At 37.4% G+C, this 15,947-nt stretch overlaps 1 protein-coding gene across 4 annotated transcripts in view; it reads left to right on the forward strand.

Annotated features, from left to right (window-relative positions):
* The window catches only part of FSIP1 (fibrous sheath interacting protein 1), a 193,676-nt gene that overhangs the window by 1,412 nt on the left and 176,317 nt on the right, over positions 1–15,947 (forward strand). For all 4 annotated transcript variants that reach the window (XM_077764350.1, XM_077764353.1, XM_077764351.1 and 1 more), the window contains exons 2-4: positions 4,266–4,398; positions 11,315–11,498; positions 15,643–15,797. In XM_077764350.1, coding sequence (XP_077620476.1) covers positions 4,273–4,398; positions 11,315–11,498; positions 15,643–15,797 — 465 coding nt within the window. In that variant the 5' untranslated portion in view covers positions 4,266–4,272. The remainder of the gene's footprint in view (positions 1–4,265; positions 4,399–11,314; positions 11,499–15,642; positions 15,798–15,947) is intronic.

Genomic DNA, 15,947 nt, shown 5'->3' on the forward strand with positions numbered 1-15,947 from the left:
AAGTTAGCCTCCCCCCCCCCCCATCTATTAATAGTGGTTCCTGGGGTGAGGGAAAATTTGACTTCATTTTTTTTTTTAAATGTTTATTTGAGAGAGAAAGAGAGAGACCCTGGGCATGACAAGCAGGGGAGGGGCAGGGAGAGAGGGAGAGAGAGAATCCCAAGGAGATTCCCGCTCTAAGTGTGGAGTCGGATGAGGGGCTCGATCCCACAGACTGTTGAGATCCTGACCTGAACCCAAATCAAGAGTGGGTGGCTTAACTGACTGAGCCACTCAGGTGCTCAGGAAACTTTAACTTTAAAATGTTTTGTATTCTGGGGCGCCTGGGTTGCCCAGTCAGTTAAGTGCCCGAGACTCGGCTTGGACTCAGGTCATGATCCCATGGTTTGTGAGCTCAGCCCTGCATCTGGCTCTGAGCTAACAGCGCAGAGCCTGCTTAGGATTCCAGCTACCTCTCTTTCTGCCCCTACCCCACTTGCTCTCTATCTCTCTTTCAAATGAAATTTTTAAAAAAGTTAAAAATAGGGGCGCCTGGGTGGCTTAGTCGGTTGAGCGTCCGACTTTCGCTTGGGTCATGATCTCGCGGTTCGTGGGTTCGAGCCCCGCGTCGGGCTCTGTGCTGACTGCCAGCTCGGAGCCTGGAGCCTATTTCGGAGTCTGTGTCTCCCTCTCTCTCTGACCGTCCCCTGCTCACGCTGTCTCTCTCTGTCTCTCCTAGAAATATCTCTCTCTCTCCTAGAAATAAATAAAAATATTAAAAAAAAGTTAAAAATAAGTTTTATATCCTTCTATATTATTTGACTTTTTTCTTTTCATGGACAAGTATTTCTTACATAATAAATGCATAAAGTAAAAAGAGATCTACCATAAAATAATTTTTAGACATTAAACTCATGCAAATAAATATAATTCCATTAAAAAAAAAAAGCCTGGCTATTTATTATTACTAAATAGAGGAAGATTCATTTTGATTCATTTTCTTTCAATTCTTCCTTTCATCCAAAAGTAGCAATTTATGGCAGCCATGTGTCCCCATTTTGGTTTTAAATATTCCTTTGTGGTTGCATTTCTCACAAGCATGTATGAAAAGGTTTAAATTAATCTTGTTTGAAATGAATGTTATAAAAAGTTGGTATGTGGTAGTAGTGATCTGTTACAGTTTAGAATCTGGCCATATATCATCCATTTAAAGGAATATCATGAAGTGAATCATACTTTATTTTTGAAATATTTTTAATGCAGTAAGAAAATGCTCATGATGTTATGTTAAGTGAGAAAATATATGAGTTCAGTTTTGGTGGAAACATACAAAGCAAAATGGAAAAGTAATAGGCTAATGATATTTAACTCAGAGTGGTAAATATTGGTTGATTTTTATTTATTTTTGAATATACTTTAGTATATTCTAGAAGTTTTTCTACAATAAATAATTATGAATTCAAGATCTACTTATTAGAAAAACTGAAAATACAGGTAAGCAAAGGGTAAAATAAAAGACCAAGAATATCCATGAATCCGCCAATCCAGAAGAACCCACCTCTGTTAATTCCTTGACTTGTGATCATCTTTCAGGCCCATTTTTGTATATTCCTTTAATTAGAGAATTAGACTTTTTTTTTTAGCAAGATATTTTCTTTCTTTCCTTCCTCCCTTCTTCCTTCCTTTCCCCCTTCCTCTCTTCCCCTTTTCCTTCCTTTCTCTCTTTTCCTTCCTCCCTCCCTCCCTCTCTCTTTCTTTCTTTCTTTCTTTCTTTCTTTCTTTCTTTCTTTCTTTCTTTCTTTCTTTCTTAATTCCTTGTTTATGTCCTTAACTAGTTTTCTATCGGAATATTTCTTTTTCTTACTGATTGATAAGAGTTCTTTAAGTATGTAAATTCATTAACCTTTTGTGTATCATCTGTGTTGCATATATTTTCCCCAGTTTCTTGGTGCCTTTTAATTTACTTTAGAGTTATCTTTTGTTTGTTTTCCATTCAAGAGCATTAAATGTTATGTAATCAAATCTATTAGTCTCTTCCTTTTTATTTATACTCTTATGTTTATTTAATAAATCATTAACTAATTATTACATAAATTATCTTTATGTTTTCTTCTACTCCCTTGGGGATTTCTTATTTTACATTTATTTTTTATTTTAAAAATCAATTTTTACCTTTACTAATGTGGTGTAGTAAAAAATGACAAACTCTACTATAACATTTACAAAGTAAGAAAAGAGAAGCAATTCCTAGTCTCACTCTCCAAAACCAACCATTATGAACTTATAAATATTATGTTTATTTAACGATTGCTTGGCTTTATCAATTTTTGGATGTTCGCTTTGATTTCCTATTATGACAGACTTTATACTCCCTCTCCTTTTACATATTCCTCCCCACATACACTCAATATAGGCAAGGCACTGTATTTAGTTAAATCAACATTTAGTGCTTCTGTAATAAATATTTAATTATCATCTGATTACTTTCTTTGACAATGCTTTATTTTCCTTGTGGAATTTCTATGTAGCTACTGTGCTTTCTTCTTTAACACTCACATACATCTATATGATCCTAACTCAGTGCCCCTCCTCCATTACTTTTTTCTACATGGGCAAAGTCATAAGATTGTCAGTTATATACCCACCCATCCTGAGAACTGTATGTTATTTATTATTTTCCGAAGCAAATGTCATAGAACAGATCTGTTAGTGAAGTGAATGGAAAGATTTCTGGAGCCTTTTGGCGGATCCCCGTCATTGACAGTTCCCAGTGCTCTTTACCCCCTCCTGACAGGTATTATACTGGCCCTGCAAATGCTTCCGTCTCATTGCTCCCTCTGTGGGTGACAATACTTCTCCCTTGACCGGCTGCTTATGGCATTTACAAGACATTTGGCCTTTTGGTGACTTACGCTTTTCGATTCTGAGGTGATGGGCCAGGGTGATCCGTCATCCCACAATAATAATGTCAGCGCCTTCCCAGTGAGCCCAAATCCTTTTGCGGAGTTTGAATGACGTGGAGATCAATGCCTTTTTCATTTGCTAAGATGGAAAGAGTTGACCTGCTGGTCCCTTAAGCATCGGCTTGGGCGCACTGAATGGTTGGAGGCCAAGTCATATTACCCCTCTGTGTGCCCTGGAGGAATATCGCGTTGTTTATGGTTGTGCTTTCTCCTGTGTCCACAACTTCCCGAGACTCTCCCTCTGCCGGTCAGAAAAAGAAAGATGAATCGTTTTGTAGAGTAAAAAAAAGGACTTTATTACACTTGCTTGGGCCAGAGGCCCAATTGCCTTCCCTCCTTCTGTTATGAGAGAAATGGGTTGAATTCATAGTTAGAAGTTCAGTGAAATTAGGAAATTTAAGGAAGGATTGTTGGAAGATCTGTTTACATGTGAAGCTAAGTAGGACAAGGCGAAATCTGAAATTCTCTCTGTTTCTTCCATTTTCTCAACATGCATGATACCCCACCATTACTGAGCAAATCTGAAATGGTCCTGATCAAAGACACAGTTTGGAAGGATCAAGCATGCCTACTATGTCATTGGTCTCCTCCGAGTTTAAACCATCCTGCCTAATACTTCCTGCTTTAGAAAAACAGCGCTGGGAATAGGGGGCTACAGTGGTGACAGGCCAGCGGATGGTGTCACATGAAAAATAGAAATTGGCAATGTGTGTGGCCAGATAATAAGTGTCTGTCCTCTATCGGAGAAAGTAGGTTTTGTTCTCTTGTTTCCAAGGGCGAAAGTAGAATCATGGGTTTTAAAAGTGGAGGATTGATAGAAAAAGAGCAGTGACCTGGAGATAGGTGCTCCTTGAAAATGTGGCACCAAAGGGAAGAGGAGAAATCAGAGGTGAGGGGCAAGCCCAGGCTGAAAGCTGAGACCGAACAGGAAGTGCTGGGTTGAATCAGGTAGGCACAACCAGAAGACAGTTGAGGCCTTTTAAATCATTACGATGAAACGTGAATCTAGGTTGAGAGGCCAGTGTACCCCGAGTGCTTCTCAGGCCAAGGACAAAGTAAATGTTTCTTTTAGAGGCACAGGAAGCCAATGAGATAGCCGTGAGTCTGTATTCTTTTTTCCAACATCCTGGGCAGAATGTTTCTCACCTATAGTAACATAAAATCTGTGGCCACAGATGTCTTTTGATGAAATTAGGGCAATGTGACTTTGGTAGCAATGTAATCCTTATTAACGAAGGTTCTGAGTTAATTGTGCTTTAGCGCTAATGAAACATTGAAACATACAAAATGTAACTTGCTTTAATTTTTGTTTGTTTGTTTCAGTATATTGATGGATATTATAAAGGGAAACTTAGATGGAATTTCAAAACCAGCCTCGAGTTCAAGAACGTGTCCTGGGAGCAGAGGTTCAAATGCTTCTTTGGAGGTGCTCTCACCGGAACCAGCATCCTTCAAGGTAGTTTGCTGTTTAGAAATGATTTTAAGTCCTTCTCCTGAACTCTAGCAATTGATAAACCAAGGCTGTAGTTAACATCCCACCTGAGGGATCTTCTTTAAATTATTATTATTATTTTTAATGTTTATTTATTTTTGAGAGGTAGACAGACAAAGCATGAGTGGGGGAAGGACAGAGAGAGAGGGAGACAGGGAATCCTAAGCAGGCTCCAGGCTCTGAGCTGTCAGCACAGAGCCTGACGTGGGGCTCATATCCACGAACTGTGAGATCATGACCTGAGCTGAAGTCGGACGCTTAACCAACTGAGCCACCCAGGTGCTCCTAAAGGATTCTCTTTATTTTTATTAAAAAAAAAATTTTTAATGCTTTATTTATTTCTGAGAGAGAGAGAGACAGAGTGAGCAGGGGAAGGTCAGAGAGAGAGAGAGAGAGAGACAGAATCCGAAGCAGGCTCCAGGCTCTGAGCTAGCTGTCAGCACAGAGCCTGACATAGGGCTCAAACCCACGAACCGGGAGATCATGACCTGAGCCAATTTCGGATGCTCAACTGAAAGAGCCACCCAGGTGCCCCTACAGGATCCTCTTTAGAGGGTGTGTTCTGGGAGCACTCACAGATTTCTTCTTTGATTTTCCTTTAGACCATTTAATATGCAAATTCTGTGTCTTTCCTTACCTCCTCCTCCCCATCCTTCTTTTATTTTTCTTTGGAGTGTGGCTTATAGGTTCACAGCTGTGCTTTATTAATGCTCATTTGTAAGCATTTTTTTTTAAGAGATCTTTGTATTCCAATATCAACTGTGCCACCATTGAATCTTAATATGAAAACGTTTCAGACATTTTGTTTTTTAATTTTAATTTTTTTATACAACAAAAATGTATTTTTTCATGGTTCTAGAACTAGAAGTCCAAGATCCAGGTGCCAGGAGGGTAGGTTTCTCCTGAGGCCTCACTCCTTGACCTCCAGGTGGCCACCTTCTCTCTTGTCCTCACCGGGCCGCTGTCTCCATGCGGAGACACCACACTCCTGGTGTTTTTTCTCCTCCTTTTAAGGACACCAGTCTTATTGGATTAGGGTCCTATCCTTTCTTTTTTCTTTCCAAATTTTTATTTAAATTCTAGTTAGTTAGGGGTGCCTGGGTGTCTCAGTCTGGCAGCTCAGAGCCTGGAGCCTGCTTTGGATTCTGTGTCTCCTTCTCTCTCTGCCCCTCCCCCACTCATACTCTGTCTCTGTTTTTCTTTCTCTTTCAAAAATAAATAAACATTAAAAAAAATTTCTAGTTAACATACTGTGCAATATTGGTTTCAGGAGTACAATTCAATGATTCATCACTTACATAGAACATCCAGTGTTCATCATAAGTGCCTTCCTAAATACCCATCCCCCATCTAGCCCATCCGCCATCTCCCTCCCTCCATCAATCCTCAGTTTGTTCTCTATCTTTAAGAGTCTCTTATGATTTGTTTCCTTCTCTCTTCACCCCCCTTTCATATGTTTATCTGTTTTGTTTTTTAAATTCCACACATGAATGAAATCATATGGTATTTGTCTTTGACTTATTTCACTTAGCAAAATACACTCTAGCTCCATCCATGTCGTTCGAAATGGCAAGATTTCCTTTCTGTTGATAGCTGGGTAATATTCCATTGTAGGTATGTTTACCACATCTCCTTTATCCATTCATCAGTCAGTAGACATTTGGGCTCTCTCCATAGTTTGCCTATTGTTGATAATGCTGCTATAAACATCGGGGTGCATGTACCCCTTTGAATCTGTATTTTTGTATCCTTTAGGTAAATATTTAGTAGTACAATTGCTGGGTCATAGGGTAGTTCTATTTTTAACTTTTTGAGGAATCTCCCTACCATTCTTCAGAGTGGCTGAACTAGTTTGCATTCCCACCAACAGTGCAAGAGGGTTCCCTTTTCTTCACATCCTTGCCAACACCTGTTGTTTTATGTTTAGCCATTCTGACTGGTGTGAGGTAGTATCTTAATGTAGTTTTGATTTGTATTTCCCTGATGATGAGTGATGTTGAGCATCTTTTCATGTGTCTGTTAGCCATCTGGTGTCTTCTTTGGAAAAGTGTCTATTCATGTCTTCTGCCCATTCCTTAACTAGATTATTTGGTTTTTGGGTATTGAGTTTGATAAGTTCTTTATAGATTTTGGATACTGACCAAAAGGTGTCAGTGATTTTAGAAATGTAATTTGGGTTAAAGACCACATAATATATATTTAGTAGGTACCTTACCCGGCCATTTTCCTTTTCTTTTCTTTAGTGGTCTCTTTTTCTTTTCTTTTCTTCTTCTTTTTTTTTTTTTTCAATATTTTTATTTATTTCTAGGAGAGAGAGAGAGAGAGACAGCGTGAGCAGGGGAGGGTCAGAGAGAGAGGGAGATACAGACTCTGAAATAGGCTCCGGGCTCCGAGCTGGCAGTCAGCACAGAGCCCAACGCAGGGCTCGAACCTACGAACCGCGAGATCATGACCTAAGCGAAAGTCGGACGCTTAACCGACTAAGCCACCCAGGCGCCCCTCTTTTTGTTTTCTTAAAATATCTAAACTTGGTGTTTTTTTTTTTTTAAAGAATCAGTTTTTTCATCTGCACTATGGGACTAGTTGTTTTAAGCTTGCGGTAAGCAAAAATTTGAAACCTTATGGTGAAAAAAAACAATCTTTGCAAGCTCATGAATCCACACTCATTTATTCCTTTGATTTATGGACCAGTCTCTACGTTATGAAACTCTTAAGGTGTTTGTTATGATTTAGTGCAGGAAGTAGAAAGCACTCTAGGTATATCCAGCAGACAGGGATTCAATAACAGAAATTCGGTTACTCAAATCAGTGGAAGGCCGGCATCAGTGGAAGGCCAGCAGGAAAGGGAATCATAGGAGGGGACTTCCCTTGGATTGTTGGTTCCTAGGTCACATGTCAATGGCCAAAATCCAGAGAGCTTTCTGCTCTCTGACTACCTCTGACACTGCTACCAGTCCCTCAGAACCACAAAACTGGTTACTAGACATACAGAGATGACAGCCTTTGAGGTTTCTTGCCAACTTCCTATCAGGAGCTTGGGAAGATGGCTTCTACCTCACGTCTGCAGTCTAAATCTTGTGCAGATGTATCTCACTGGATGGTTCTAACATGCATTTAGAACTGCAAGTGACTTGTTAAAATACCATTTCTAGTTGAGCTCTTTGTTTTGTTTCATATAATCCTGCATCATTACCATGGGTTAACTCTTGTTAGTTGTGAAATGTTTCTTGTTATCTGGTAGGATGGGTCTCTCCATTTTATTCTTTTCTAGAACCGTCTTAGCTATTTTTTTAGCTTTTTTTTCTTTTTGTATTTTGGATTGGTTTTTCAGGCCTCATGAAAATTACTCTTGGACTTTTGACTGAACATACTTTGAATTTATAAATGAATTTGGAGAGAATTTCTAATTTTATGATATGAAATCTTAACTATTAACATTGCAACCCATTGACTTTTGTTTCTAATTAAAAATTTTTATACATTGTCAAATTTATTCTTTTTCAGTGTATGGTTCTGAGTTTGGCAAATGTGTAGAGTGATGCCATCACAGTCAGGATATAGGACAGTGCCATCACCCCGCAAAACTTCCTTCATGCTACTCCTTTGTCCCTACTCAATCTCCCTTACTCTTAATTCTGGAAACTCCTGATCTCTTCTCCATACCTATTGTTTTTCCTATTCCAGAAAATCATATGAATGGAATTAAAAAGTATCCAGCTTTTGAGTCTGGCTTTTGTTTATTGGCGCAGTGCATTTGAGACTCCTCTATTGTTGTATGCATCAATTGTTCCCTCCTTTTTTATTGATGATTAGTGTTCCATTGTGTGCGTGTACCACAGTTTGTTTATACATTCATATGTTGAACAACATTTGGGTTGTTTGCAGGTTATGGTGATTATGAATAAAGCTGCTATTAATATTTGTATACTGATTTGTGTGTGTGTGTGTGGGGGTAGGTTTTTATTTCTCTTGGGTAAATACCTGTGAGTTGGATTACTGGGTTGTATTAGGTGTGTTTAACTATAAGAAATTGCAAAATTGTTTTCCATTCCCTTGAGAAATATATGAGCATTCCAGCTGCTCTGCATCCTCACCAGAAGTTGATATTGTTAGTTTTTTAAAAGAGCTATATTCTAATAGGTATATAGTAGTATCTCATTGTGGTTTTAACTCACATCTTCCTCGTGACTAATAATGATGAATGCGTTTTCAGGTGCTGATTTGTAACCCATGTATCTTTTTTTGCAAAGGGTATTTTCTTCTTTCTTTTTCTTTTTTTTGCCTAACTGTAAAAATTGTGTTTTCTTACTGTTGACTTTTGAGAGTTCTTTACATATTCCAGATAGAATCTTTTCTCAGATATATGATTTGCAAATATTTTCTCCTAGTCTGTAGCTTGACTTTTCATTGTTTTAACCATGTGTTTTGAAAAGCAAACATTTTAAATTTTGTTAAGTGCAATTTGTCAACATTGTTTTGAGGCTTCGTTTTTTGGCTGTATCCAAGAACTCTTTGTCTAACCCAAGGTTGCCAAGATTTTCTCCTATGTTTTCTTCTGAAAGGGTTATAGTTTAATTTTTTACATTTTGGTGATTATGGTCTCTCTTGTTGTCAGTGAGAAGGCTTTTGGAAATCCAATATTCATTACAGTGTGGCCTGTCTTGTTTAGATAATTTTCTCTGGTTGCTTTTGTCTATAATGTCTACTATTATTCACCTGTGTATGGATATTTGTTTATTTCATACTTCTGGAGATTAGTACTTCTTCAGTCTGAGGATTTGTGTTTTGTTTATTTTGAAAAATGTTCAACCATTGTTTTTTCAAAACTTTCTAGTATTGCCCACTGTTTTTTCTATTTAATCATCCTGAAAGTCATATTAAATGTCTGTTGAAACTTTCCCTTCTATCTTTTGTGTTTCTTATCTTTTTAATATTTTCTGTTCATTTCTTTTGCCATACTTCATCCTGGGTAATTTTTAACATATATTTAAACATTTTTGAATTCTTTCTTATGCTCTGTCACATCTACTCTTTAGTCTGTTGAATTTTTAAATTTAACGATGTATCTTTAATTTCTGGAAGCTCTTTTTAGTTTATTTTCAAATAAACTAAAGATGGTTGGTGCTAATGAAGTGGGGGAACTTTGGGTAAAATCGTAAAATGGGTCAATATTGCCTTTTATTCTTCAATTTCATCTTTTTGTTTCATTGCTTCCTGCTCATTCTAAGAGTTAGAATCATGTGGGATGATATCTGTGAAAGTCTTTTTGTGTCCAGAAGTGTGCTATCCAAGTATATTGCTAACAGCTAGTTATGTGTTATATATTCTGTATTTTCCTATAAGAACCATTCTCAGGGAAAAGTCAGCCAAATTCATTTATGCCAAGATATAAATAGGCATCAGGGCTCACAACATGTTCACAGAACGATATAGCCTTAAGGATTTACTGGGTATTATGAACTTTAAGGCTTTAACCTGGCCTTTCACAGAAGTATTTTTTTGAACAGGGAACCCTTTTTGACACCTCCCAGATTACACAGAGGAGGCATTGTTTTGCTTGTTTATTAATTGGACCTCCGCTAGTTTCATTCTATGCTGGGTCTAGTAATGCCTATACCATAGTGTCATTGTGAGGAGTGAATGAGGCCGTGTGTAAAGTACTTAGCATAGGCCCTGGCCAGTAGGAATTCCTCAGTAAATGTTGGCTCTGATCATTATGCCACAGACTCAGCTCAGTTCCGCTGGGACTTAGGTCCTAGTGCAGGTAAACAAACATGCTCATGTGCAGTCTTGTATTCCTGTCAGTTGAATTCTCCACACCATCTACCTTTTGCCCTGAAGATTCACAAGGGGGCACGGGAACTGAGCACGCTCCAAAGGCTGAGCCCTGAAGGTCCTGGAGTAGAGGATTCCTCCATTGGGAGAGGAAATGCATTCCTTCCAGAAGGGCTGACTCTCTCTCTGAGGTTCTGCCTCTCTCTTGGGCTGTGTTCACTTCCACTGTGACTCTCACTGCCACTCACATCTGTCAGGTGACTATGAATAATCCCTGTTTTTTCCTGATGCAATCGTGGATGTCTTCTCTTGTTCTCTCTCAGGAAAACACAGCTGCGCCAAACTGGTGTTTTCAAAATGAGCATTCCTAAAATGGAAAGAAAAACCAAAATGAAATAGAAAAAATGTGAATAGCATAAAAATAATTACTAAAGCACCTGGTTCTGGAAGAATCTCCTTAGAAACACATCTTGATTCAGACTATTTGCTTTTCAACTCTTCAATAGCCACATGTGGCTGGTGGTCATTGTATGGGACAGTACAGCTCTAGACCTTTGACTGTCCATCTGAGTGTAAGCTCTGGAAGAAGGGACCATTGTGCCTCATGTCCAGAGCTGGCAGAGAGGTGTTCTGGGACGGATTCCTGACCCTTCTCCATTATCGCTGGAACTTGCCAGAGAATGGGGCATCTCTTTGGTGTAAATTTTATTAAATTTGTGTAATTAGATTATATTTAATTAAAAAGTTATATTTCTAGAATAGTTTAATACTAGTGTGTGTATGTATGTCCTCACATGTATATATATTAGTGTTAAAATAGTCTAGAAATGTAAGGTTTTAAAAAATACATTATTGGGGCGCCTGGGTGGCTCAGATGGTTGAGCGTCCGACTTCGGCTCAGGTCATGATCACACGTTTCGTGGGTTTGAGCCCCGCATCAGGCTCTGTGCTGACAGCTCAGAGCCTGAAGCCTGTTCAGATTCTGTGTCTCCCTCTCTCTCTGACCCTCCCCTGCTCACGGTGTCTCTCTCTCTCAGAAAAAAAAAAAAAAAAGGTAAAAATATAGATTATTTATAAAAATGATTTTTTTGGAAATAATTTTTAGGTTGATACTGCAATCAAGTTGAACTCTGGTGGAAAGGGCCACTCTGATAGCAGTAATGCAGAGGAAAATAGAAACAATAGTGATGATAAAGGGGAAAACGACTCTGAGACACCAAAATTGTCTGAAGAAGGGTCGGATGAAGATCTGAACTTGGTTCAACATCAGATAATCCCTGGATCTTCAGGTAGGATAATGACCACGTGATTGGCTAATGATAATTACAGATATTATAGTTAAAATATTAGAGTTACATATGTTTTTTATCAGCTAAGCAAATAGTTAAAAAAAGAGGCATACCTTTGTGAGCACCAGTTTTTAAAAATAATGAGTCCTTACAAAAACATAGAGAAATGATACAATTTTCATTTAATGAAATTGTTACTGTGATCATTTCATGTAAATCAAGTAGGAAGTATTTATGCATCTTATGAGGATTTGTTGATATTTTTGATGACTAAACTATACAATAAAATGTATCCTGTAATTTATAAATGCCTTTTAAGGGATAATCCTATTTGATCTTAATAACTTTTGGCTTTTGAAAGACTCCTTTTTTCCCCCCGGCTATCAAATTAATACTGGACAGGGTGAATTAGAAGAACGTTCTCCAAATGTGGTTTGCAGAGCCCTGGGGGATTGCTGAGACCCTTTCAGGAACTTTGCAAAGTAAAAATGACTTTCACCATAATATAGATATATCAGTAATATAACTCATCATGATACTGAAAGAACGCTATGTGCCTTTCCACCCCCTAAAAGGACATTTGCAGTGATGGTACAAAAGCGATGGTGAGTAAAATTGCTGGTGTGTTAGCATGAATCAAGGCAGCGTATCACATTGTACTAGCTGTCCTAGTGTGCAGCAGGCACTGGCAGAAAAAACACATACCCCGTGTGACTCAAGAACATCTTTGGTGGAGCAGTAAAAAACATTACTCTTATGAAATCTGGACTTTAAATACAGATCTGTTTAATTGCCTGTGGGGCAAAATGGGAGGTATGTGTACAGCAACTCTGCTCTACACCAAAATGTGAAGTTTGTATCAAGGAACAGCACTCATATGATACTTTAAGTCGAGAACCGAACTGGCCACTTTTTAATGCAACATCATTCTTACACGAAAGAATGACTGATAGGCAAACTATTATCATTACTTGGGTATTTGGAAGCCATTTTTTAAAAAGATGAAATGAGTGTGTTACTTCAAGGGAATAATTGACAGTATCTTTTGTCAATGATAAAATTTGGACTTTCAAGTAAAAATAAGAATTTTGGAAAACTTGGGTATGCCACTGTGAGACTGACAGATTTCCAAGACTTTGACTTTTCTGATAAAATTTGATGGTAATATCAATAAATGTGATTTTTAAAAAATGATATATCTTGAAATGTGTTAACATTTTGAAGGTCTGCATAATTCAATGAACCACTATTTTCCAAATGACCAATGAAGATTAAAGATCTATTCAGCATGAATGATAGATGCATGGATTTTAATGGAACAAATACAAAAAGCTCACTGATATAGTTACATATTTGACATTACAACCATTCTTTAAGAAAGTCTTCCTTGTTCAGTTTTGATGTAGTATCAAAGAAGAATATCCAAAGAATAATCTGAGAAGGTTAATAAATTTCTCCTCCCCTTTCCAAATACATATCTGCATGAGGCCTGAGTTTCTTCATATAGTCTAACTGAAACAAGAGATTGCGATTGATTAGACAAGCAGATTTAAGAATCCAACTGTTTTCTGTTAAGCTGGAGATTAAAAATTTAAAACAACACCATTCTTAATTTTTTGGGAATATATAGTTATTTGTCATAAAAATGTTATATTTATGTTAGCATGTAATTACTAATAACATGTTTATTATTTTTAAATGAATAAATAAATACAATATTTTTCAGTTTTGACTTCTGATATGATAATTACCAATAGATATAAAAGAAAAGCTCCTTTGTGTTCTCAATAATTTTTAAGGTTGTAAAGGGAAGCTGAGATCATAAACTTTGAGAAATGGTGACTTAAGAGTATATTTGGGATGAGATCTGCTCTCCAAGTTGGGCCAGGTGACTCAGGATTATAGTTATCAGGAAATGAGGCATTATAGTTGTGATTAGCTGTTGGCCTAGTTTACACTGGACTTGTTTATACTGTTTTGGAGCTGCATGAGTTACTTCCAGTTGTGTGCTGTATAGACCTCCTCTGTATATGGAAGGCGAGGATTGGCAGTTGGGAATTATAACTAAAGGCTGTTGCATTTGAAATATGTAAGCTATAAGATCTGTAGAGCCTCCTTATCTTTTTTTTTTANAGAGCCTCCTTATCAATAAGATCAGTATTCTTTTTGGATAAACTAATTCCCTTCTGAAAAGATCTGCTTTCCTTAAAGAGGAAGTGATATACATCATAGGGAAACACTCTGGACTCTTGGGTTTTATAAAGTTGCAGTTTGGTCTTTCTTAGCATAATATGCCATTTCTAATGACCTAACCTGGAGTGGCCGAGACTTTAGTATTTGAGCATCATCTTTCATCAGACTTCACAGAGGACGTATTGCCTGGTGGTGAAGAGTTTTGGCTTTCAAATAAGACAGATCTGGGTGGAAACGAGTCCTGCCATTTACTAGTTATATCATCTTGGATGTGTATGTAACTCAGTTGCAGATTAGCCTCAGTTTACTTTTTTGTTGAAATGGGAACAGTAACAATACTATCTGACAGGATTATGATGAAGATTAAATGAGATAATGCCTGTAAATAAAGCCCTTAACACTGAGCCTATCAGACAATTCTATAAATGTTAGCAGCTATTATTAACATTATTATTAACCATAAGTTAAAACTTGAGTGAAGAAAGTTCTAAAGAGGCCTTGGCTTTAAATAAGTTACTACCAATTATCCATTGTTAGGTACTTCAAGAAAATAGAACAAATGGGAGGGTCATAGATAAAAGGTGTCTAGTTACATAGAGTAGTTTTCTGAATTTATTTCTTTATGTTGGAATCATTTCCTATCTTGACACGTTACATTTTACGGCAGCGATTTCACAAATAGCTACACGCCTTATTTTTTAGTCTGAAGCAGTTTTAGGATGAGGTCTTTGTCCTATTTCTTATTCCTTATTAATGAATATGGAAGGTCTACCAGAATGAAGGAGAAATATTTTAGGATTGAAAATGAGATGAGACCCACTTATGAGTTCAATACCATAATTTATTAGCTATTTGATAGGACCCAGATATTTTCAAGTGTTGGCAAGGATGTGGATTAAAAGGAACCCTTGTGTATTGTTGCTGGGAACATAACTTGGTATAGATACTGTAGAAAACAGCATGGAGGATTTTTTGGAAAATTAAAAATAGAAATACCATATGATCAGAATTCCACTACTGGGTATTTACTTAATGAAAATGAAAACATTAATTTGAAATGATTTACACACCCTTATATTTACTGTATTATTTGCAATAGTCAAGATATGGAAGCAACTCAAGTGTCCATTGATAGATAAATGAATAAAGATGTGATATACATTCTCACACACACACACACGTGCACAGACACACACACACACGAAGGAACATAAGGCAGCCATAAAATGATAAGATCTTATCATTTGTGACAACATGGATGGACCTCGAGGGTATTATGCTAACTGAGACAAGTCAGACTGAGAAAGACAAACACCGTATGATTTCACTTGTCTATGCAAACTAAAAAACCAAAAATGAATAAACTAACAAACAAAAAAGCAGAATCAGACCTATAAATACAGAGAACAAGGTGATGGTTGTCAGAAACAAGGGATTAGGAGATGGGCAAAATGGGTGATGGGGAGTGGGAGATACAGGCTTCCAGTTATGGAATGAATAAGTCACGGGGATAAAGGGCACAGCATACGGAGTGTAGCCAGTGACACTGTCACAACACTGTATGGTGACAGATGGTAGCTACACTTGTCGTGAGCATAGCATGTTAGAGTTGTTGAATTGCTATGCTGTACACCTGAAACATAGCATTGCGTGTCAACTATACTCAAATTAAAAAAAAAAATTTAAAGGAAAAAACGAAAAGATCTAGTTGTTTCAGCTGTAAAACAGGGTTGTTAGATAATTTTAGATAACTGTATTTCACAGGGTTGTTAGATAACTATATGAAAACATATGTGTGACAGTACCTTGTAAATTAAGATATGTGACACCAGTGTTAGTTATTCTCACCAGCCACTAACATTTGTTGACTGAAAGAACAAATTGTAAAGTGAAACAAAACTTTATGGTGGTACTAAACTTCAAGCTCATTCCTACTTTCAACACAATATAGACGAACCTGAATTAAAAGAATTAGATTCTCAACTTCAAAATGCCATTCAGAAGATGAAGAAGCTTGATAAAATATTGGTGAAGAAACAATACCGAGAAAAAGAAGTTAAGAAGCAAGGTCTAGCCCTGAGACTAAAGCTGTGGGAAGAACTTAAGGTAAGAATCATCTCACCATATGCCGAAGTGGAGGAAACGAGTTCCTCTAAGATGAGTAAGAAAAGCATGGACTGTGGTAGTATTAGTGTGGTCTGCCTTTACTGATTTATTTTGTGGAAGTAGGATGGTGGTGTGTCTATGTACGTAGGG

This window comes from Crocuta crocuta, unplaced genomic scaffold (assembly GCF_008692635.1).
Source record: "Crocuta crocuta isolate KB4526 unplaced genomic scaffold, BGI_CrCroc_1.0 scaffold102, whole genome shotgun sequence".
Classification (NCBI taxonomy): Eukaryota; Metazoa; Chordata; class Mammalia; order Carnivora; family Hyaenidae; genus Crocuta; species Crocuta crocuta.